Genomic DNA, 26,325 nt, shown 5'->3' on the forward strand with positions numbered 1-26,325 from the left:
GGGCATAGTTGAAATGGAGCTGAGTAACTACTGCTGCCTTTGAGTCACTCCAGTTGAGTCCTAATCTGATTTCTCTCATTTGTCATCCCCCATATGGGAGTTTGCAATTCCTGGTCTAGTGGTACTCTCTCAGTGTTTAGTAACAAAAATAATAAAAACAGTTAACACTGAACACTTAGTTCCAGGCCCTGTTCATGACACAGAGACCATTCACTATTTAAGGGAGTTATGGTTCTATCATGGCACACATGAGAAAATCGACACAAATGGAGACATAAAGGTTAAAGGAATTGCCCCAAAGTCAACAGCCAGCAAGTGGTATACGCTCAGATAAAAACCTAGTTGGACTTAAATGTTCAGTTAGCCAAATCAATTTTAACCAAGTCCGTACGTCTGAAGTTTTGATGAAACAGAAGGATTCCTAGACTATCACTACTAGAGCAGGTGAGTGGGATGGGCACTGGTCAGCATGATGCTTATAGCCGATTTCAGAGGTGGTAAGAATTCTGAAGTCAACATGAAGGGATGACCATAAGTGCAGGTGGTAAATGGATAGGGATAGAGAAACTTTTTGTGCAAGAAGTTGAGGAACTGGGAAACAATGAGTAATGCACATGAAATCTACAGGACTCAGCTAATCCTTAAAAAGTGCTAAACTTAAGAAGTAAAAAGTCAGACATAGCAGACATAGTCAACGTGTTTCTTGTCTGCATTTTAAAAGGATGAAAGTGAAAAACCTGCCTGAATGGCAGGGCGGGGGTGGGGATATGTGCACATATCACATTTGATGCAGTAGAAATGCACTGTTAAGGCACACAGTCCAGTTCTGCCCCCAGGCTCCCATTTTTCATGCCCTGATAGGACTCAAAGTTATATTCAAATACTTTTGCACAAAGCGAGTTAGGTGTTCTGTTAACTACTTTTGTTAAAAGTAAAATCGTGAGAAAAATGAAAAAACTCCAACTAGTTGAATAGGAAATGTTAACATACACCTCTAGGTAGTATTTGTTATAAATTAACATCTATACCTCAGCAGTTCCTTTTGCCTGGGTTCCCCCCACAGCAGTCCACAGGGTTCAAGCCCCTAGTTCCTTCAACAATATGGACAAGCATCACTATATAAACCTTCCCTTGGAAAATTACCAGCCACCCCACCAATATCATGACCACTGTATCTCCCTATCATAGTATCAGCCTTGTAAGAGTTGAGACTTTGTTTTCTTCATGGTTTTATTTATAGTTCCTAGAACAGGTCTGGGCACATAATAGAAGCTCAATAAATAACTTTTTACATTTGAAAACTTACTTACTTTAGTAATTATTATTTAAGATCTCAATGACTCAAAAAAATAGAATCATTTCCCATTCCACATGTAGTATAGAAAGTGAAATAAGCTAGAATTTCTAGTTGTTTTTGTTTTTCTTTTATCACCTCCAAAGATCAGTGTTCACTTACAAAAATAAACTCTCATTTATTTCCTTTAGAGCTCATAGCCTATGCTTTCCTTAAGTCCAATTTGCTGAGCTTCAAAATTCTGTGAAATGCACTGTGTCCATGATAGTACTTTCTAATGACAGCTCAGCACCTTCTAACCACCACAGTAGGAGAAAATACTAGAAATAATTTTTCTAGGCTGTCATATTCAATTATTACTTTTTTTTTTTTTTTTTTTTTTGCACAGAGGCAGGAAGATAGGACGGATAGTATTTATTTACTTGGACTTTGTTATTATTTATATTCAGGTTTTTGAATAAAAATAGGAAACATTTTGAATCAGAGAATGCCTGAAAGTCAAACATTAAAATGGTGGTCCCATTATTCTTGAAACCAGACATCAGATAAAATGGATTTTATGTACTTTAGAAGTGAATAAACACAGTTAGTCTATTTGGTAAGTAGGGTTAAATGTCAGCAAATCTAAAATTTCAGAGGCAATATTTTATTTCAAAAGTATATAAATAATATGGTCACATTAATTGGTGAGAGTTACAATGATGGAAACCTTTAAAATTCTTGTAAAAAATGGAATTATTTCAGTTAGGCTGTTCACATTTCTCATTACGTTTTCCAATGATCTATTAATTTAAATTGAAAGTTAAATACACATTAACTCACCAACAATGATAATAACTTCAAGGTTGAGAAAAAGCACTAATCACAAAGAATGTTAATCTAGCAGTTCAGAGAAGAAATATTATCAATGAGAGAAGTCCTAGTTCCAAATAATAGAGCTGTGCATCTGTTTAAAAGATCCTTAGCTTCATCAAAACACATGTTAAAAAAAATTACACATACCTAACTTTGTTCAAGATATAAGAAACTTGAAATAATTCCTGTTTTAAGAAGACTCCTAAAAAATGTTCATAGCATCTTATTAACAAAGCCAAAATATTACACTGAAATGGTTCATCTATCTTGATCTTATCTTGATCTCTTGTTATTCAAAAAAAAATCTAATAATTCATCATAGTTGTTCTATAAACGATTGGAAACATTATCAGGAGAAAAAATTTTGTCAATGAAAAAAATCACTGATTCAATGAGCATTTGATCATTTTATTAACAAAATATAAGAATTACATCCCTCTCTAATGAAACTTCTCAAATAATTTTATGTGGAGGGCCTTGAGATGTATCAATTATAAAACATGTTAAAATGAAAAAATTTTTTAAATGTACAAATACAAACCAGTACTTTATACAAGAATTCTCTATAAAGTTCGTTAATGTAAAAAATAATTTGTCTCAACTGAATATAAGGCATGTTCAGTTTCTGTAATTTTGTAGAATTATTTTTTTTGCTTTGTTGGAGATTTTTCTCTTCGCCGGTCCTGATGTTTCTTTGATTCTCTGGATTGTGTAGAGTATCTGCTAGATTTTTCCCATCGCCTCTCGGCACCATTTTGATACCTATCTTCATCACTTCTAGAGCCTGAATGTTTTCTAGTCTTTTCTCTTGACTTTGATCTATCTTTTCTTAGAACATTTTCACTGTCCTTATTTCGCTGTCTGTGCTCATTTTCGGAAAAAGAATTTCTTCTCTCTCCTCTCTTTTTTTTGGGATCACCATGCTTATTTTCCAAATCTGTGTGCACTTCTTGGTCTCTGTCATTCATGATTCTACTGTAACTGTTTCGTTCAGAAGGAACACTTCTGTCTGAAGTGTATTTTGTTATGGGATTTCTCCAATTTGGATCCCGTGAATTTTTATCTTTATATTTTTCTGACCGTCTTTCTCTTTCAGTCCTTGTTTCCTGATGTCTTTGCTCTGGCCTTCTTTCTTCTTGTTTCCTATCGTGGGTTTGTTGTTTCCTGATCAATTTATCTACTTCTTTACTTCTGCTGTTCCCTTGTCCCTTCTTTCTTCTATCTTTAGCTGCATGTGTAAAATGAAATAGTTAGGTTTTATTTTAATCTTTAATTTCATAATTTAACAATTATAGTTACTGATCTATTGTAGGTTTATTAATTCAGATAAGCTGGATGCAAAACTAAACTGATTGAATGGAAAGTCTGATGTCAGAATATTGTACAAGATGAGTAATTTTTAAGAATATATATCATATCACCATTAGTTACCAAAGTACCATTTTGATCCTTAGACTCAAAGCTGTAAACAGAAACTTGACATAAACTATAGCAAATGTAAAATTTTTTATAAAGTGACTAACAGGTATATATTTCCACTTATAAATTTTATTCAAAAACTCCGGCCCATGTGCACTTTGTCATATGAAATATGTCAGATCTGGCATGTTAATAATAAAAAGACAGTGATCAGATATGCCAGCAACATCACTCCCCCTAAAGGTGGGGGAGTAGGATGATGGAGTTTGTTTAACAGCATGAATATATATTTTTCAAGTAAAAGCCTCTTCCTACAAAAACAACAGCTCTGCTCTTCAGTGCTATCAGGGAGAAGTATCTGTACCAGGAAGAGAAGAAGCTTGTTAAGACATATAATCATGAGCTTTTATGAGAGCTATGAAGGCTTGATTTCTGAGAAAAAACGTTCTGAAATGGCTTAGAACAATTTTTACCGATATAATCAACAAATATAAATATTAAATAATCACGGAGAAATTTTAAGCTATAAAACAAATTTAATCACTTTATCTTTGTTATTTCTTTTGAGTACATAAATCAAGGTTGCTGAGACGACCGAAGTTTCTGTCAAATTCGTATATATACAGAAAGAAAAAAATACGGTAGAAAACTGCCTACCTTCGCCTTATCTCCACCCAAATCTCACTGTACCAACCTGTATTTCTCCTGCCAAATGCCTATCCTTGGCACAGTCCATTGGTTTGCCACTAAGGATTTATTTTTCTGGTTCCTATCAAGCGCTCAGCTGAGCTGCAGCTACCCAAGCAGAAACCATCTGGCTGTGTGCTAAATCAATGTCTCTCTGACCCAACTCTACACCACTCTCAGGGCGTTGCTGACACAAAACCCTGAGCCCTACCATAATATGCAATCTCTCCAACCTTTGGTATTTGCTTTACAATTTTCTAATTTTGGGGCAGTTCATACTGCTCTTATGCTACTTAATATTTTACCAATAAAACTGAAAGCTCTGTGCTAAAATGGGATGATGAGGCAAATTAATTTTGAATCAGCAAGATTCCTTATTGCAGCAATTCATGCTGTGTTATCATCTGTTCTCAAAACAGATACCATGAAATAACAAATTCTTTAGAATTAAAAGAGGTGAATATTAAATGAACAATGTTAATATATTTAATTCAAGAATAAGACTTCCTGTGTGCAAATGCAATCTTGTTCTAATAATATAAAACACTGAGAGTCCCACAATTCTGGCTGCCACACGGTATGTAATACTCTTTTAAGTGCAACAAGCCAGAGAACAAGAGTGTAAAGATCAACCTTCCAACCTACTTTTTCCTGCCTCTGGAATATGCATTAAAAAATAAGAAATGATATGCATTTTAGACAATTAGACTATCTCTTATTTTTAGACTAAGATACTATGATGAAAAAAAAAACAGTTGACCCTGGGGAAAACAACAGACCATCTCAGAAAATTGCACATTTGAAAAAATCCTTTACTACTGTATTTCCATTTCCAGGGAGAAAGGAGAAAGCTGTGGAGACCAGTGCCCCTGCTGAGAACAACTAGAAATGCCAGAGAAAGATTTAAAATTTTCTGCTTAAAGGCACTAAAGATCTTGAACAACTTGAGATGTTATGAAGAAAGGCAGTGCTCAAAAAAATGATAGGGGTATGTTGAAAGAACACAGGGGCCAACGTGAAGGAGTTCCTGATTGCCAAAGCTGAAATGACGTGAACAACAAAATAAATGATAGTAATGGACTTTAACTCATTCATTCAGATGAATAGCCACTGAGTTCACACTGATAAAATATACTTAATAAATAAATGGGGGTGGGAGGGGGAGACAACTCTTTCTTAAGAAATTCAGTTATTAAATGTAGAAGAAAAAAGACAAATGGAAAAATCACATTTGGCAAACACCACAGTAGTTAAGTACTGCAGACGAGATCCAAAGATATATGCTAAAATTGAAGAGTGAAAGAGGAGAGGAGATTTAACAAAGTATCAAACTATCTCCCTACAAGATATTAATCTATAGAGAAAAGGAGTTTCCATGAAGAAATCCAGATGTCACCTTAACCAAGTGATCAAAGTTAATATCACCAATAAGACATACCGATATTATGAACTCCAAGATGCACTAAGAATACATCATTTCTATGGTACTCTGTACAAAAGTGCATAACCTCATTCCAATCATGTAAAAACATCAGACACATCTCCATATTTAGGGATATTCGAAAAAATATCTGAACAGAGGACTTCAAAAGTATCAAAGCTATTAAAACCAAGCCGGAGAGAACTATCACAGGTTACAGAGGACTAAGAAGAAACAATTAAATGCAAGTAGGATCCTGGGATAAGAAAAAAGACATTAATGGAAAAACTGGTGAAATTCAAATAATAATTTATTTAATGTATTGCTCCAATGTTAATTTCCTGGCTTTCATAATTGAACTATGGTTACACAAAATGCCAACTTTACGGGAAGTTGGGTGAAGGCTACGTGGGAATTCTCTGTACTATTTGCAATTTCCTTGTAAGTTGAACAAGGGCCAAGATAAGATTCAAGAGAAGGCAGGACCATAGAGAGGTAAGCTGACATTCCACAGCCACTTTCTCCCTTTGGGCATCTGCTGATTCGGCGCTGCTGCTGAGGGTCAGAGAGACCAGCAGAGATCTGGCGCCTGAACAGGCCTGGAGACAAGAATGGAATGGAACTAGCTCTTCGCAATGTTTGTATGTGATAGAAGATACATATCCAGAAAACCTACAGAACTCCTACAAATTTATAGAAGAGATAATAAAATAAGGGAAGGGGGTAGCAAAAGACTTGAATAGCCACATAACAAAAGGAAAATGGCCAATAAAAAGGTCGTGCTCAACCTCATTAGTGATCAAGAAAAATGCAAATTACAACCACAATGCAATAATGTTACATATCCACCAAAATGGTTAAAATGAAGAAGATAGCTAACTAAAGTGTTGTGAGGATGGGGGTTACTGGAACTCTCAAACGTGGCTGATGGGAGGTAAACTGAAAGAACCAATTGCAAAACTGGCAGTATCGGGGATCCCTGGGTGGCTCAGCGGTTTGGCGCCTGCCTTTGACCCAGGGCACGATCCTGGAGTCCCGGGATAAAGTCCCGCGTCGGGCTCCGGCATGAAGCCTGCTTCTCCCTCCTCCTGTGTCTCTGACTCTCTCTCTCTCTCTCTCTCTATCATAAATAAATAAATCTTAAAAAAAAAAAAATACTCTCACGGAGTCTTTTAAAAACAAACAAAACTGGCAGTATCTACTAAAGCTAAATACATAACCTACAACCCAGTGGTTCCCAGAGATTCTCTAAGTACGAACCCAGGTGAAATGCACATGTGTAAATATTCATATATATATATATATATACACACACACACACACACACACACACACACACATACACACACCCCAATATGAATAACAGTTTTCACAGGACAACTATTTATAAATCTAAATTGTTCCTGAGTAAATAGACTGCAGCATATTCATACAGTGGAAAACTATACAGCAGTAAGACTGAATGAACTATAACTAAATGCAATATTACAGATGAATCTCACAAAGTAATTGTGAAAGATAAGCCAGGGATAAAGGAGTTTATAAACACCGTTATAAAGGTAAAAACAGGGCAGCCTGGGTGGCTCAGTGGTTTAGCGCCGTCTTCAGCCCCAGGGCCTGATCCTGGAGACCAGGGATCGAGTCCCACGTCAGGCTCCCTGCATGGAGCCTGCTTTTCCCTCTGCCTGTGTCTCTGCTCTTTCTCTCTCTCTCTCACTCAAATGAATGAATGAATGAATGAATGAATGAATGAAATCTTAAAAAAAAAAAAAAAGGTTAAAAACAGCCACAACTAATTATGGAATTACAAATGAGAGCAGCAGCTGCTGTGAGGCAGTGGATGGCAGGAGTGGCAGTAACTGGTAACTCCTGGTATGGACAGCGGGCACATGGTTCTCTTCTCTTCATGAAAACTTATGTAGCTGTACACTTACAAAGTATGCACTGAATGCATGGCACATGTCAATGACTAATATAAACCCTCACTAATTAAATTAAAAAACTAAAATTTCTTTAAAATACACAGGAAATAAATAAAATTTAATAGCCAGAAAAGCTATAAGCTCGCGTAAAGGCATTATAAATGAATGGTAGTTCAGTCATCACTCAAACACATTTTGCCAAAGAAATATCTTCATTTCTATGAAGAGGATTCCAATAGGTAATCCTAGCATTATAAATGATGCAATTCACTACAGACTCCAGCAGCGATACATGATCATTTATATTATTAATTGTGGCTTTTAAACAACTGAACTCTAAAATAATTAAACAATCAAATTATTTTCTTCCCTCGGTGTAAACATCATCAGCAATAAACTTGTTAGAAAAGAGCCCAATCAATTATAAATGAGTTTCCATACCTGAAGCAGAGCTCTGACTACTGCTGGATGAAGAATCGCTCTCTTCACTGGAAGACTCTGAACTGCTGTCACTGCTGTCCGAATCAGAGGCAGAGGAGTCAGACTCTGAAGAGGAGGATGCAGAAGAGGAAGAGGAAGGGGAGGACTTATTTGGCTCAACATCTGGTTTCTGTGCCACAATGACCTTTGGTGTATTTTTGAGATGCTCACGCAATTCATCCCTAATTAAAGATATAATCTGTTAGTGTCTGCTTCAAGGGCAACTGTGAGATAATTTTTTAAGATGAAAATAAAATTCTGAAAGTTATCCTTACGTTAAACCTCCAAGACCTATAGAAGTAAAGAAGTTGATGGCAAACCGAGTGTTTCTTGGATTATCTCGGGGTAATAACCCTTCAAAAAATGGCTGGAGGGTTCTAAAACAAGAAAAAAAATGAACAAAACAGAATATATTGCTTAATGATAAAAAGGCAAAGTTTGTATACAGTCATTTTTTCAGATTTTCTATGTATTATTAAATAAATGAAACAGAATCAAGAAAGTGATTTATATCATTTATTAGGTCAGGCAATATGCTATCTAAATGAAATGAGTAGGGTCAAGTCATAATTTATTAAACTTACAACAGAAGAGGTTTTTAAAAAATCATTTATTTGAGAGAGAGAGAGAGAGAGCAAGAGAGAGAGTGTGTGTGCATGTGGGGTGGGGGGGATGAAGGGAGAGACAGAATCTCAAGTAGACTCTCCACGGAGCATGGAGCCCCAAAACCGTTCTCACAACCTTGACTGTGACCTAAGCTGAAACCAAGAGTCAGACGCTTACTTGACTGAGCCACCCAGGCACCCCACAGAGGTTTTTAAAAACTTTTTCGTACATCACACATACATATATTGCATAATAACACACACACATACATACACATATATAGTATGTGAACATATATAAGACCAAGTAAAAACAAATCTCCTCTGTTTTATTTATATATATATATATATACACACACACACACACACACACACACACACACACACACACACATACAGACACACAAACACACGCAGCACTGTGTATGGCACTGAAGGATAGGGTAAAAATAGTCAACTAAAGGGAAAAATCATGGATGAAGGCTGCATATAATCATTACTTCTGGGGAGGGGAACAAACAAAACATAAATACAAAGTGGTCTGGACATGGTTCGGAGTGCCACACTGAATGATGAACCAGTAGAGCCAGGACAAACTCTTTCATAGAAAAAAGTGACATATAAGGAGAATGGTTAAGAGTTTGCTGGATAGACCAAGAGAGGGGATTTCTAGCTCTGGAAACAGAGGCAAGGAAACATGAATGCACTGAGCAATGGTGGTGCAGCCTGTGAGAAGGAAGGAGATAAACCTGGTGACATAAATAGGGACCAAAAATTAGTCTATGAAGCCAAGGGGAGCAGATGGAATAACCCAGAGAGGGCATTTTGAAACCAGAATAGAAACTGTGGCAAAGAGGAGAGGTAGGCTGAAGAGTAGAGACCATGAAGAGTGAGACAGAATGAGAAGAGAGAAGCCACAGTAAGCAAATGGTCAACTGCGTAAATAAAGCTGGAAAGCCCAAGGGCATGAGGACTGAGAAAAAGTACTCAACTTGGCAGGTAGTTACTAGGAAATCTGAAAGGATGATTCAGTAGTGTGAATGAAGTAGAAGTCAATGTGAGTGGCAATGGTAATCTGAGTAAACAAGAAAGAAGAAAGCTGAGATAGGGATTTATAGGATAGTCCTGGAACAAGACCCTCATTCAGTGTCATAATTTGAACTATTCATTACATGACTGACTCATCTATATATCTTCACAATTGTTCACTGATAACAAAAAATTAATTTTCTAAGGCTCAAGATTAGGGTTAAAAATGAAAATAAAACCGTAAGTACTCACTACTAGAAAACTCCAGTGAAAATGCAAAGTGTGTTCTAAACTAAACTAAAAGAGGCATTAATTCTGTGTTTCTTCCACTGGAACTAAAATCCATCATTAAAAACTGCATGTTGTCCTGTGCCACAGAACATGAGACTCAAGAGTAGTGATTAATGGATGAAGAAAGTCCTAGGGGCTTAACTCTTGTTTTTACAACCAAGGGTAGACTTCTGTTGCTACAAGGAAGGAAAATTCCTGAGGACAGTAAGAATGAAAAATGCATAATTATAAACTTACTCATCCTTTAATCTTGCATTAAGTTTAGGAAGACCCATATATTCACACAGTTCTTGGAAAAATATCTTAACAAAAATTCTACTGGATGATGTAGTGGTTTCTTCACTCAGCTTTATACATTCGAGAACCTGAAAATTAAAATGAGAAGACTATTTTATTTTATTCAAAAGACAAAATGACCAACATTTATGACTCTAAGTGTCTCTACAGAATGATCTGTGAATATCGTTCTTTGTCCTAATAAGTAATACTTCTTGGCCAAATTTAAGACTACCTCTCCATGATAATTTTCATAATGCTAAGATGCTACAGAAATAGAGTTCATTCTTTCTTGAGTAATGTGCTTTTTATAGCAGAGATATATTCTGCTGTGAGTATATAATGCTGAAGAAAAGATTACTAGCTTCTAAAACTCACTCATCAAAATGTGGATGTCTAAGGGTTTGGGGCAAAATGCCACTTAGAGCATTAGGCTATAGTTTTGTATAGTACATATACAAGAAGGGTAAAGACAGCAAGAATGATGGTTTGTTGTGAATGCTAAGATTGAGGCTTAAAATGGAAGCCATGGAGAGATGTTTTAAGACAAATAAAAATACAAGGAACCTCCAGTTTTTATGAGTTCTGTGTTCCAGGAACCCATTTGCTTCGATTATTTAAAACCTTGATTTCATTTCATTCCCAGAGGAGGAAAAGAAGAAAAAAATTATTATGATCAGGCTCCTAGGTCAGCTTACAAAGTGCCTATCAATGCAGCCAGACATACTTAGTACTTACATTACAATAATCTACCTAATGTTATGAGCTCACTTTGCTGCTTCATTCTACCATCAGGTTGTGGTATTCTACAATGTGATCCTCTTCTCTCTTTCCTCTTGGATGCAACTTCTTTCTTTCAACTTCACTTTTCTTAGAACCTATCACGTTTTATTTTGTATTAGCGTTACGAGCATATCTATCTTACCTTATGTATTTCTTCTATGGTAATAAGCTCCTTGAAACCAGAGATCATATATAATTCACTATGGATGCCCAGTATCTCTCTCAAGTGACTGGGCATATAGTTGGTAACTGAATGAATGGTTGTTGGATGAACAGCAGTTGTACAATAAATGCCAGCTTCATGAATGTGTTTCAAATTCCAATCCGGTATACACCTGTGTATCATGGATATCTTAACTTGTTCTATTCTAAATAACTATGACTAAAAGATGCATGACCACCAAACTACTGTTGTATGTGAGCATGAGTGTGTATGTGCATGTGTGCACACAGAGAGAAGATGAAAATCTGTTTTTCCTGAAAACACCATTAGCCATCACTATTAAAAAGCACTGTGATGTTTGGACTGCTAAAATCGCCTAGGATGGTATTGTAGTTCTTACACTCATGCTATTTACTTAGCTTTTTGATATTGTGTTATATGAATATAATCTCAAAGACAGTCATTACAGTAAAAGTTTGCTACATATTTCATTTTAATGTACGTTTCCTACATAGGAAAAGTAGGATTATATTATACATTAATACCTATTCGTGAATAATGGGATTGGGAAAGAAGTATAAATATCAACCCATCTACTTACACTCCATGGAAGTGAATCAGTGTATAAAAGGTGAGCAAACATCTTAGCAACATTTCTCAATTTGTTTGTTTCCAAGCGATGGATGGTATCATATTGTTCTTTGAATATACTTTCAAAGGATTCCATGTATTCTTTTTTCAGCATGCAAAATCGCTAATAAATTAAAAAAAAAAATTGGATGTCAACACCACTAAAAACTGACTGTCAATACCATTATGAGCATATCAGATCCTCCTAAATTTACTGAATCAAAAATTAGTAAACATTTTATATATCACATCAATCTTTTTGTGCTGTATGATGGAATGCTTAAAAGGGAAGGTAATATATATCATCCCTGTTTACCTGGGATTTAAACACTAAAACAAAATTATACAGGTAGCTTATCATAGACACATACATTTGCATACTATACAAATATATTTCTCCGTGGGTAGAGTTTAGATTTAAAAACTTATTTTATTTTAGCTCATGGTCTATTTGTGTTGCCTGAGCATGTACTTGACTTCAGAAACTGTTTTGAGATTTTGAAAAGGCAACATTTAATTGTCCTCTTTGGGAAATTGTTACAAAGCATATAGAATTTCAGAAAGTTCTGGAAGAATCATATGCGATGCTAATAAGGCACTACAAAATGAAGCAGGAAAGGAGGAAACTACAAAGGGTGGGAAACCCGAGGAAGGAAAGAGCGATCAGTTTTGAGCAAAGATTTGCTATTACGTTAGACAAGACCACAAAACAGACACATTAATTCACAATATTCATGTTAAGGATTCCCTTAGTGATTCTATTAAAATTCCAACAAGAAGAATGAGGCTGAACTCACCCCAGCTAATAAGCCAAAAAATTTCTCATATGTCCTTTGTTGGGCACAGCAGTCAAGTATCATGTTGCAGAGTTCTTTCTATTTGGAAGAAAAATTGCATTAATGATTCAAAACACAATCCATGCTATATGACAACTTATCAATACGATAGAGACAGCTTGAATTTTTAAATAAGGGTTTAAACATACAGAACTTCCAAACCTTTATGAGCTTAAGTTACTAAGACCAAACGATTCAATCTATGTCAAGCCTATACAGTCTTTCAAAGCCTTCAGCCTGGCTGACAGTTTCCATTGTCATCTAAGCTAATTAGATTGATTATAAAATTCTAAATTTATATTAAGTATGAACTACTTCAAGAAAATCTACTATATGAAACAGATACACCATGAAGAGATTGAACAGATTTTCTAAAAAGACTTTACACAAAATCTTTAAAAATACAGATCATCAATATGCCACCTAACAATTCAGTTAAACACCTTTAAGCTCAATTAATTAAGGAATGTATTTAATTAGTATGGAAGAGCTAGAACATGAGTCTTTACAGAACCATAAATAAGCACAGCTATGTTAACTTAAAAGACATTCTTTAATTAAAAAAAATATATATTTAAAAGAACTAAGAAAAAGTATCTCTATAGCTGGATTTTCTAGCCTCAAAGTAAGTGTTACACACATACATCTAATTATATATATATATTATACCCTTTCAGTTCATTTTTACTGCTATTTAATTTTACCTTTGTATTTTCAATTAGCAGTTTTGACATTTTGTCATATTTAACGTGAGATATAACCTAAGTAAATATTGTAAGTATTTTTAAAGCTCAGGTCTATAATATTTACTGCATATATCTATGTGCAAGAGGGAGGCAAAGGGTCCCAAAGAAGCACAGAACAGATACCCCAGAACTATACTGTCTAGCATGGTAACCTCTAGCTAATTAGTTAAATAACATTACATAAAATTAAAATTTTAGTTCTTCGGTCACATTTTCAGTACTCAAAAGCCACATGTGACTGACTAGTGGCTACTGTATTAGTGTAGAATATATATAAATATTTTCATCACTGCAGAAAGTTCTATTGGACACCACTGTTCTGGAAACTGATCATCTACATATAAAACAGTCTACTCAAAAGGCCTTAATTCACAACATGAAGTTGTTTTTAGATGTCATTACATTGCTAAATTATTTTTTTATGATTAGTCACAAGTCACCTCAATTAAATAAAAACACTTATTAATGTGTAAGTCCTGAAAAGATATACTTTGTCAAAATTTAATATAGTACTAAAAAGTTAAAATGAGGTTTTTCGGAGTTCTGCAATATTATGTTAATTTGATATATTAAAATGCATTTTCAACTCTTTCTACCAAAACTGTATTTTACAATAACATAACAGTTAATCAGGTTTTAAACAATATAATGTGGTATTATGCTGATAGCACTGCTAATAAAGTCAGTGCTACTTGCAAAACAACTTTCTTTCTTCCCTAGACTAAATGCAATTATAAGAGTTATTCCCTGTGGCTTATAATAATTAAATATTTTAACATTTTAATTAAATATTATAGCAATTTTAGGACAGTCTTTTGAGTGCATGAAAATAGATGCACGAAGACACTTCCAATTGCTATCAAAATATGTTGAGATTAGTTCTAGAACAACTATCCTCTGAATTAATATTAATAAAACTTATAATGACTTAATTATATTCCTCAAATAATGTGAAAAGATCATACAGTAATTTCAGTTTCAATTATAATTTTAAAGGTTAATTCACTAATTTATTTCCTTTCAAAAGTGAACACATGAAGTGCACCCAGGGTACCAATAGGTACACTGTTACTAATATACCAATAAACAAACTTTAAGAGGGAAATAAGAACTTTTTACATTTGAAAAGAATAATTTCTTCTCAAAATTACATACCATAGGATTAAGAAGAAATCCGTCATCTAGAAAAAGACTGGTAAACTTTTTAAATTAAAGATCAGATGGTAAATATTTTAGGCTTTAAAGGCCATAAAGTTTCTGTTGCAACCAGTCAATTCTGCTGCCATAGGGTGAAAACAAGTATACATAATACACCAACCTATGGGCATGGCTGTATTCCACCATTAAAGTTTTATTCACAAAAAATGGGGAGTGGGCCTGGGCTACAGTCTAATTCCCATAACAGATCATAATTAAAGCCTTAAGGCAAATCACTTATACCAAACAGGAACAGATCAGATAGTCAAGATCTTTTAGAAACAGAAACCAAAGAGCCTAGAGTTGAATATATAAAGTAAAGCAAGTAAAGCAACGTGTGAAAAGCAAAACCCTAAAAGCCTTGGCTCAGGTTCCAAGGATTTAAAATGTGGATGGGCAGGGAGGAATATACGTAAGAATACAACTGAAAAAACACCCAAGATAACCTACTCAATCTAGTCTTTATTATTGTTGGCATTAGGGTTCTATGATACTTTTAACAGTGAAGTATACACTAAGTTATAAGATTATGAGCTCCACCCATCAAGAGGGGGCTTAATATAATATACTTTGTGGATTACTGAATTCCTGAAACCCTGCAGTGTCTGACATGTAGTGTACGCAGAATACATTTTGCTGAGATAATGAATAAAAGAAAAAAAGACAGATTCTTCTATAGCCAATTAAAGCAATGTAGCAACATGTGCGGTAATCATTATAATTTCTACCAGAAAAGAATGCTTTAGTACATTAAGAAGATAGACTAGGCAATTCATTTTTTAGGCAATTCATTAAAGAACAAGTTTCCTATTGTATTTTAAGCTACCATTTGATTTACAGGCAACCACTAGGAAATTTATGTAAAGTGCAGTGGGTCAGAGAGACTGGCTCTCTGACCTTTTCCCACATCCCATGAAAGCAGACCATTTAATTCACTGCAATGAGTAGCATTTATGAAACACCTCAGAACTAAGTTTTAAGTTATTTTAAAATTTCAGAATATTGACATTATAGATATTGTTTCAATTCATAATACCTATTAACCGTCTTAAACATTTTTATAACTAATATCATTTCCTAATAGAAAAAAAATATTGACTTACTGTTTGGCTTTCAGGGAACTCCATTTTCAGCAATTTGTGAGCACATTCTTCAAAATCTAAACTGTAGAGATAAAATAGTCATGAGTTAGGTTAAAAACTCACTGCATTGTTAAATCACACAAGGACCTTATTTTAATAATTGTTTTAAATAACTTTTTTACTGTAACTTCATAGTCCTGAATTGTGTATATAGAAAAGACATTGCTCTTAACTCTACAAAGAATGAAGTACTTACTGAGAATATACAACATGGATGCACTCTGAATTATATGAAGTGAAAAAGTCAGATATAAAAGATCATGTAAGTATTATTCCATTTATATAAAGTGTCCAAACTGGGCAAATACATAGATAAAAAGTAGACAAATTTTTATGACATTGCTAAATATTTCCATTTATCTCTGACCCAAGTCAGGAAGAGGTAATAGATGCTCCAGAGCCCAGCATGACATCCAGTGCTTAACCACATTTATAAGTTATCTTGATTCATACCCAAACACAGTGCTTCTACATTTTCAAAAACTAAGTATAAATATAATAAATAACCAAAATCACTTATAAGGAAAACAAAATTGCTTTTATACTACATTCATATAAATTTCATTAAAAATATCTCCAATATGAAGGGATCCCTGGGTGGCTCAGCAGTTTAGCACCTGCCTTCGGCCCAGGGCGTGATCCTGGAGTCCTGGAATCGAGTCCCACATCGGGCTCCCTGCATGGAGCCTGCCTCTCCCTCTGCCTGTGTCTCTGCCTCTCTCTCTCTCTCTCTCTGTCTCTCATGAGTAAATAAAATCTTAAAAAAAAAAAATCTCCAATATGCTTAAGAGAATTATCAAATTTAATGTGAGTTCAATTCAGGAAAAATGCTAATATATTTGCACTTTTTGTAGACTGTTCAAACCTTCATTCTTTGGTAACAAGCATATAAAATAATCAGCCACTGAAATAGGATGACTATGAATTTAGTTTTATAGTTCATCTGATTCCTCAGCTTCTGATATTTATTGAGTTTCATAAGCATAAGAGAGTAATAACCCAGGATGGTACAATGTAATGGAATTAAAAAGAAAAAACTAAAATGAAAAAGGAAATATATCAGAAAGAGCTTTCACAACAGGTAATATTAAACGATATCTGGCACGAAGATTAAAATATTAAACTGTAGTTGATAAACTTCAACAATATAGCAATATCACCAAAAAGTATTTTTAAAGATTTGATATTTTTTCTAATTCTAATTTTTTAAAAACAGAATTAGTATGCATGAAAAAACCCTGCAATTTCTGAAAAATGAATCAATTAGTTAAGAAAAATATTCTATAACTTCCCTTTATCTGACAGGAATCAGTGAGAAAGTTAGCTATGTGATAGTCTATTTTTCTCCCTACACCAAGATTGTTTTGAAGTTGTACTAAATGTAAAAATTAAATGAATTAAATTTGCTTGATATTTCAGTTACTTTTGGTTGCTAAATCAAATGAATTTCAGGTTTTTTTTTTTTTTTTTAAGAATTTATTTATTTATTGATGAGACACAGAGAGAGAGAGAGGCAGGGACATAGGCAGAGGCAGACATAGGCAGAGACATAGGCAGGGAGCCTGATGCAGGACTTGATCCCAGGCCCCGCAATCACGCCTTTGGGATCTGAGCCAAAGGCAGACAGACGTTCAACCTCTGAGTCACCCAGGCCTCCCTGAATTTCAGGTGCAACACAAATAAACAGTGACTGAAGGAAGGGTAAGGAAAGGGATTTTACATGATGCTAGTTTTTCAGTTGTGTTTACTAACAGTTTTGTTAATATTTCCAATCTAAGAAACTCTGGTGGGAAAATGATAGTCCCACCTCCTTCTGATGCTACAGCTTCAAAAATGCAAAATCAGAGAGGAACATCATTTAAAAACAAGAACAAACAAGAATGTTTACTTTTCAATAACAAAACCAATTATCTGATTTTGTTTTGTGTAAATGAGAGAGGGTCATTTAGAAGCCAGGATAGTAAAAAGAAGGTAAGAGTACTAGTGAGATCAGTCAACAAGTCTAAAAGGAAAGAAATTAAAAAAATAAAGTCACCACACAGTTCAGTTGTTAGACCTTAGTTTTGTTTGCAAGAATTCCAAAAACAAACTGTATAAAATGCCCTCATTGCCATCTGACTTGATTATATTCCATTATTGATTTATATTTGGTACAGGCTGTTGTAACTATAAACATAAGACTTTTGAAAAATACAAAAAACTGGAAAACAGACACAAAAAAATCTATAATCCAATCTCCTCTCAAGACAACTATTGTTTATATTACTGGTAAATGGCATGTTAATGCATTCCTTCTACAATCTGTCTTCCTATTTCAACAGTTAAGATAATACTACTGGTGCAGTACTATATAGTCTGTACAATTTTTGCCCCACTTCACATTAAGTCAGACCACTTGCCTGCATCAATAATAATTTCCCATTAGCCTAACTTTCAATGGTGGCATAAAATGGACATTTGATTATTTGTATTGGATTATTTGTATTGATGGTCTTCCCCCCCCCATAATGAACAATTCTATATATAATTCTCTATCAATATATATTTCTTTAAGAAATATAACAAAGAAGAATGGTCAAATGGTATGAACACTAAGCCCTTGGTTCATGTTACCAAAAGGCTTTCCATGAAGAGTGTATACACTTAAATTCCCTGTACCTGTATCTCACTAAAACCATTAGTACTGAGTACTGCTGCTTTGGGGGGGAAAAAATCATTTCAGCGGTTTTAATGACTAACAATAGCACTTATTAGTCTAGAGTGTTATTTATTCAATAACTTTTTTTTTTTATTCAATAACTTTGTATTTCAAGATCCCATTACATGAATCCCCCAACCATGTCCTTTAAACACTATCAAAGTCTTTGAGGTTCTTTCCTAAAATATGTATGAGATATTAAGTATCGTAAACTTTGTCATATAGAAATTACTTTTACTAGGCATGGGGGGCTCAGAACTCTTAAATACCAACACCTAAAACAGTGTTGCTGTTACCAGTGTTGGTACTACTCCGTAATTGTGATTGTCACCTGTCTAATGCTTTTATTTTTCAAATCTTTTGTGTGATTCAAGGATTATTAAGGTTTGGTAAACTAAAAAACAGTTTCCTTTAAATAATTACTCAAAGAACTCTCCTGTAACTCTTCAAAGTTAACAGCAATATTAAAACAGTAAATCTGCTGTTTACAACAGATTTCTGTTGAATTTCTAGAAAAGGATAAATGAAAGGTCAAACTCTAAAAACTTTTACCTATAACAAAAAAATTCTCATTTTCCACTTTAAGTTTGTAAGAAAAAAATAGTTAATAGATTTTTCTTTCATGTGAAAGGCAAAGAAATAGGTAAGGATAAACCAAAAATATTTCTAGCTAATGTTTTGCTTTTTAACATCTTTCTGAAGAAGAATCTAAGCCAAAAAGTTTTCAGACAGAATAAAAACAGGATGACTCCTACGTATGAATCATTTTTGCTATTACATCATACTAAATGGAAATATACAAAACCTAGTAAGAAAACAAAACTGAGAAAATATTCCTCCTCCAGTGCAAAATGTAAACACTGTGCCCATTAAATCAATAGGTTGATTCGCATAAAAAACAGATGTACTAAGCATTTAATATTTCATTTATTTCTCTTCCAAACTCACAGCCTTCAAAGGGAATAGGATATTCACATGACATCACAGTAGTTCTTACTTAACATTACTTCAAAGGATCCTCAAAACCTTCCTAATTCCTATTTCCATTTATATTCATTTCCATGTGCACACAAAAAAATCAGCATCCAAAAGTTATCTTTGTGCTTCTCTGCTTAGAATCAGAATTAGAAACCAAATAAAAAAATAATATATCTTCACTATAATTATATACTGTGCCAGCTCTATAATACAGAATTATCTTCAGGTTCTTATTAGTGATACTCAACTATAAGGAATGACACAGTTAAAAAAAAATCCATTTAATTATGTAACACAGTAAGACCTTCCAAATAAGTAAAGATAATTTTCTTATGACGCAAAGAAGAAACAGCAGGGATCTATGAGGTTGGGCAGGTAGTTTGAGAATATCTAGTTTTCTATCATCAGATTCTAAAAATCCCATTCTTGTCCATCCCCTATCAAAATTAAGGATTGGGGCAGCCTGGCTGGCTCAGAGGTTTAGTGCCGCCTTCAGCCCAGGGTGTGGTCCTGGAGACCTGGAATCGAGTCCCATGTCGGGCTCTCTGCATGGAGCCTGCTTCTCCCTCTGTCTGTGTCTCTGCCTTTCTCTCTCTCTCTCTCTCTCTCTCTCTCTCTTGAATAAATAAATAAATAAAATCTTAAAAAAAAAAAAAGGATCAATTGAGCTGCAGTATCTTCTTACCTTGACTGAATAGCAAGATAAATTGTACGCCGAAATGAAACTAGATTAATTTCTGTTTTGTCATGAATAGTCACTTTTTGTCCTGAAAGAAATTAAACATAACAAAGTTATGAAACTACAAAAATAAACATGAAGGACTGAAAATATATCTCTAGATGATAATTTTTCATAAATATTTAGAATCTATGAATTTAACAATACTCTTTTCTACAGTGTAAAGCATTTGCAGAGTTCAAAGTATCCATTTCTTGTCTTCTGCATCTTAGAGTATTTTAATAACTTTTGTCAGTTCAAAGAAGTCAGAAATCAAGCCAGAAATATTATTTTTGTTTCTGTCTCTCCTGCTCATTTAGACATTATAAGAGGCAGCACTCATGCTGTTGTTTGGTGAAATATTATTTTTAGAGCTATAAACAGTATTTTGATAATTTGGAAGAATTGTAAATTATGGATAGAAATTCAGTTTCAGAGAACACTGGACATGACAGACTAGATGGGTTCAATATAAATATGTGTGTTTGTCAAAATTTTCTCTTATCTAATGAATTTTCTTCCCCTATAAATATTTGATAGTTTTTATTTGAACAGTATTTTCACAGAAAACAAAGAAATTCTAAAGTTTAATGTATGTAGTACATAGGAAATGTTTTAAGTAAGAAAGACACTGGAAAAAAATTAAATTTGTTTTTATTAAATATGTTGTAGAAGAATAATTACACTTTAAGACAAAACTAAAATACATCATGTCCTAGAAAGGAAAGACATACTTTTAATATTTTCAAATATGTAATATAAGTAAATAATGACCAGGCTTATGTATGTTCTAATGTCTTAACTAAGACTTAACCAAAATAAAGTTCTGAGCTCATTTTTCTATGAAATAAAGCAATCAAAGCTGAAGGAGAAGAACATCATGTCTGCTTTGTACAAACACAGATTTTGGCCTCCCCCTCTCTATTCTGCCAAAATGAATAGCAAATACCTTGCCACTCTCATCTGTCACATTCATATCAGGGTTGCAGAAATTACTCGACATGAATGCATGTTATTCATAGTTTATACTCAAAGGCATTAAATGTCAAAATTATGCTGATATTAAAAAATGATTTCCTTGTTTAATATTTTTAGAGCAGGGTTTTTCAACTTAGCAATACTGATTATTTCCAGCTAGGTAATACCGTGTTGTGGCGGGGGCGGGGGGGGCAGTCTTTTAACTTGTAGGATGTTTAACAGCATCCCTAGCCTTGACCCATCAGAAGCCAGCAGCAGCCGCCAGACCTCCACTGATCCAGAACCACTATTTTAGAGGATTACATTAAGAATTAAACTTCAGAGTATTTTACAAGTAGTATTTGAACGAGCCATACTTTTACCTTCTTCATCTTCTTCTCCTTCTTCGTCCTCTTCTTCTTCCTCTTCTTCACTGCTTCCAGCATCTTGGTCTGTGTTTGAGTCACTATCTCCCTCATCAAGAATTTCTACAAGAACACAGTATAGTAAAATATTAAGGAGAAAGTGATAAACATGAATCTCACTCTGAGAAGATAATTCTCAGTTCACCAAAATCCACAGTGGCTACAGTTTATTACCCAAGAAAGTGAGCACAGGGGCCTCATGTTATTGCCTAGGTGGTCAGAGAGCCATATGTATCCTTCTTCTTTTTTTCTTTTGCTAAAGATTTTATTTATTTGTTCATGAAAGACAGAGAGAGGGGCAGAGACACAGACAAACAGAGAAAGGCAGAGACATATGCAGAGAGAGAAGCAGGCTCCCTATGGGGAGCCTTTGTGGGACTCGATCCCAGGGTCCTGGGATCACGACCTGAGCTGAAGGCAAATGCTCAACCACTGAGCCACCCAGGCATCCTCATTCTTCTGCCAGGTAGAAAATGGTCATAAAATAAGGGATGAGAAGAACAAAAAGTAGATGAAGGTTTTCCAAAAGAGCAAGAGCACCAGAAAAACAAATTATAAATGGAAACTGGAGTCAAAAAATTTTAGTTCAGCATCAGAAAGGAGACAGTCTATTATACAAGGCTAAGGCTAGATATAGAAAGCAAGAATTTAGGCTACGAATGTTTTCTGAAAGACAAATAAGAGAGAAAAAATTAACTGCATAATTTAGTGTTTACTTTGAATAAATAATAATGAGATTTTTATTCTAAAATATACCTATTAAATAGAACATTACAATGAATCTCAAGACATTCCATATGTAATCAGAAACATAAGTTTAAAAGCCTTTAAAAAATTGGTAAGATGAACACTTCACTGGAAAATCACTTAAAATACAACTCACATCTAAAACTAGATGAAAACAATGATGTAAATAAGAGACAACATAAAGGCCAGTCATCATATTAATAGTTGACAAATGAGACAAACTGGGATGCCTGGGTGGTTCAGTGGTTGAGCATCTGCCTTAGGCTCAGGGCATGATCCTGAAGTGCCAGGATCAAGTCCCACATCAGCTCCCTGCATGGAGCCTGCTTCTCCCTTTGCCTGTGTCTCTGCCTCTCTCTCTCTGTCTCTCATGAGTAAATAAAATCTTAAAAAAAAAAAAAAAAAAAAACCAACAACAAAAAACAATGAGAAAAACTAATGTTATATTTTGCCCAATGGTGTGTGCTGTTATATGATAAAAGATCTTATAAAGCTGGCTAACACTGTATTTTGCATTTCCTTTACAATCAGAGTTTTTATGATAAACTTTTAGAGTGAACTTAATTTTAGGGAAACTCCAAGTTCTTATATTTAAGTGAGCATTATACAGGCTCTACATATAATATTTAATGTTCTCAGTAAACTTCACATTATGAAAAATAAATCATTTTATTAAAATGAAGAGTTGTCATTCAGCCCTTAGCTGACATACAAATCCCAAGAATATTTCTGACAAATGTGACTTCAAGAAATAACCTAAAGTGTCTAGTTTCCTATTACATAATGTGGCTTAGACAGACTTTTAAGAGAGGAAACTATTTAGTATTCAATAGTAGGAAGACAGGCACTCCTGCTGTTTTCCCAAATGCTGTAAGACCTAAAACTCAAGTGCACCTGGGTCACTCTAAGGTGCTAATTACTAAAGCTGTGCCCACTTCCTGCTGTGGCCATTTTTTTTTAATGCCAGTTATAGAAGAACATTTCATGAAAGAATGAAGGTCAAATGAATTGTCTAGTCGTTTACATCATCCTCTCCTTACCTCTCCACTTGAGAATCTACTTACTGAAATTACTTAGGCAATGACAACTGGATTTCATTAACTGAATGAAGCAGTGGTTTCAAGGTATATAGTCTGATCCCCCCTGGGGATCAGTGACACCTGCCAGGTGATTTGTGAGGTCACAGCTATTTTCATAACAATACCCAGACATTATTTGCCTTTCTTTGTGCTGCCATCTACAAAGGTCCAAAAGCAATGAGGGTTGAAGCTGCTACAACCAGAGCACGAATCAAGGCACCAAAGTGCACCAGCCATCACTGTGCTCTTTACTGCCATACTCTCAGAGGTGGGAGAAGATCCAGTTTGACTTGATAATGCCCTTGAGGAAGAAGTAGAGAACTGCTAACTTCACTGAATCTCACCCCGAAATGTAAGCATATATAATCATCTGAGTAGCAAAAGATGAATTCGTACACAGCCCTTCTGTTAAAGACAGATGCACACTGTCACGTGATGGTTATCTCAAAGAAAAGCACTTGTGAAACTCTTTGACTTGCAAGGTGAATCAGTGATGTTTTTCTTTTTACTTGAGAGAATGACTGACACACTATAGTTGTTAAGTATTTGGCAGACATTTTCCCAAATACAAAGTGAGAATGTCACTTCAAGGAAAATAATTAACAGTATTTACTACCATGATAAAATTAGAGCTCTCAGGAGAAAATTAGAGAAGTGGTATCCATTCCTCCAAGCTTGACAGCTACCCAATACTTAGACTTCTCTAAGGTGATACTAATAAATGTGATTTCTTGATATTGTGTTAAGGTGTTCATTTAATTTTGATAATGTTAACATGTTAACACCTAGAAGACATGCATAACTGGGTGAATGGGTATTTTCTAAATGACCAATTGAACATGTTGGAAAATCATGGATGGGTAAAAGATCCATTCAAAGTGAGAGGCCAATGGAATTTAATGTATTAGAATATGAAGATTCATGAATATTGTTTCAGGTTTCACATTCCACTTAATCTTTAAGAAACGATTAGCCTTTAAATACTGGCATAGTACTAAGGAAAAACATACACATTATCTGAAAAGGCTATTAAAATACTTATCTCTTTTCCAACCTCATATTACCTATTTTCTTCATATACTTCAATCAAAACAACCTATTGCAATAGACTGAAATCACAAACAATATGAAAATCGATTTCCTATTAAGTCAGACATTAAATTGTATAAAATATAAAACATGCCATTTTTCTTAAATTTGTTTTTCACAAAGTAGTTATTTTCATAAAAGTATATAACATAATATGAACACTAAGTTTCTGTAATTCTGAAATGATATAGTATTTTTAATATTATCAGTTTTAATTTCTAATAAAGTAAATGTCAACAGATGTAACCCACAAAACAAAAAAGCTCTTTGAAGTCCTAAATACTTTTCTAGAGTATAAAGGGAACTTAAGTTCAAAGAGCTTAAGAAGTGCTACAATAAAGAAAGTACTACTTTCCTAGCATTGTTCAACCACCGATATCCTAAGGAAATGGATGAGGAGTTCCTAAGTTAAAAAAAAAAAATTCATATGAGGTATGATAAAAATTTCATAAAAACATTTAGCATCTTGGAGTGATACTGTAAAGAAAGTTCATAAGAAGGCAAAATGGGTCTAAGGAACTCTTCATGTTAAGAAACTGAATTGTAATAGCAAAAAGAATCCGGCTATTTCAATGAAATGCCCCTAGGAAAATGGCACCTGAGGAGAGTAATCTATTTATTGAAACCGGGATTTTTATAATAATTCATAGAAATGGAAAGCTGCTTACATCTTATTTCCTATTTCATTCTACTTCCAAGCCTGACTACAGCAGAGAATGCAGGAGATTGACAGAGCTCTAGGGCTCCTGCTCTCTCTTCCTGAGAGCATTTAGAACAGTAAATACTTCTCATATAAAATCACAACTCAAGGGAAATGAACCCATAAAATTATAATTATACAGATAGCCCTGAAAATTAGCTTTAGAAGAAAAATGATACAAATGTCCAAAAAAAGTGCATTACCTAAATACTTGCCCTGTGATAATATAAGCACAATATTTTTTACTTATCCTTAAACAAACAAGTAACATTGACGTCAAACAAGTAATTTGTTCCAGGTCACTTAGCTAGTAATGGCACAGACAAAATACAAACCAAAGTCTATCCAAAGTTAGTGCTCATAATATATTGATGACATACAAATGATAATAATAATTAATTTATTAATTTTTCGAGCACTAATAGCCTATCTGGTATTGTGATTGATTTTATCAGGATATCAACTTACTCTCAAGAAATCATAAAGCATAATATCTAGTTGAATATTAAACTGGGTGTCAATTTAAGCGCCAATTCTTACGTGGTAGTGAAGTTAAAATAAAGGCCACTAGTAATATAGGGACTTTATTTTTTAAGATTTATTTGAGAGAGAGAGCAAGCATGCACAGACAGAGGGGAAGGAGAGGAAGAGAATCTCAAGCTGATGCCTCACTAAGCATACAGCCCACAGCAGACCTTGATCTCAGGACCTTGAGATCATGACCAGAACTGAAACCAAGAGTTGGATCCTCAATCAACTGAGCCAGCCACTCAGGAACCCCTATACGGACATTTCTTAAGAGGAAAGAGATTTAAGTAAGGTCTGTATGATTTGAATAGAGGGAAAGAGGACAGGGATAATAAGGTAAGTAATTTAGAATGAAGTAGACCACAAACAGCACTAGACAGAAAAAATGATGCATGGGAAAATAGTGAGGAGATTGGCTTCCTAAGAGCAGAGATTTCATTAGGTCAATAATCTAAACCTTTCTATTAGTATTAATAGAACTACACAAATTGCTTCTACTTATCCAAAATAGATTATAAAATTCTACATACCTTTCTTAATAGCTTTGTACTTCTCTTCATTCTCCATAAAATTAGGATCCATCTTGAAAACATCTTGAAAAAATAAGTTAAAAATTATTTATTTTCTATAT

General features: G+C 34.3%; 1 protein-coding gene across 6 annotated transcripts in view; it reads right to left on the minus strand.

The window, feature by feature from the left end:
* Positions 1–2,541: 2,541 nt before the first annotated feature.
* The window catches only part of CWC22 (CWC22 spliceosome associated protein homolog), a 57,935-nt gene continuing 34,151 nt past the window's right edge, over positions 2,542–26,325 (minus strand). For all 6 annotated transcript variants that reach the window (XM_041722678.1, XM_041722675.1, XM_041722674.1 and 3 more), the window contains 10 exons: positions 26,225–26,287; positions 21,510–21,614; positions 20,137–20,218; positions 15,737–15,797; positions 12,652–12,729; positions 11,826–11,978; positions 10,240–10,367; positions 8,353–8,454; positions 8,039–8,259; positions 2,542–3,377 (listed from right to left, as the gene is read on the minus strand). In XM_041722678.1, coding sequence (XP_041578612.1) covers positions 2,791–3,377; positions 8,039–8,259; positions 8,353–8,454; positions 10,240–10,367; positions 11,826–11,978; positions 12,652–12,729; positions 15,737–15,797; positions 20,137–20,218; positions 21,510–21,614; positions 26,225–26,287 — 1,580 coding nt within the window. In that variant the 3' untranslated portion in view covers positions 2,542–2,790. The remainder of the gene's footprint in view (positions 3,378–8,038; positions 8,260–8,352; positions 8,455–10,239; positions 10,368–11,825; positions 11,979–12,651; positions 12,730–15,736; positions 15,798–20,136; positions 20,219–21,509; positions 21,615–26,224; positions 26,288–26,325) is intronic.

This window comes from Vulpes lagopus, chromosome 11 (assembly GCF_018345385.1).
Source record: "Vulpes lagopus strain Blue_001 chromosome 11, ASM1834538v1, whole genome shotgun sequence".
Taxonomy (NCBI): Eukaryota; Metazoa; Chordata; class Mammalia; order Carnivora; family Canidae; genus Vulpes; species Vulpes lagopus.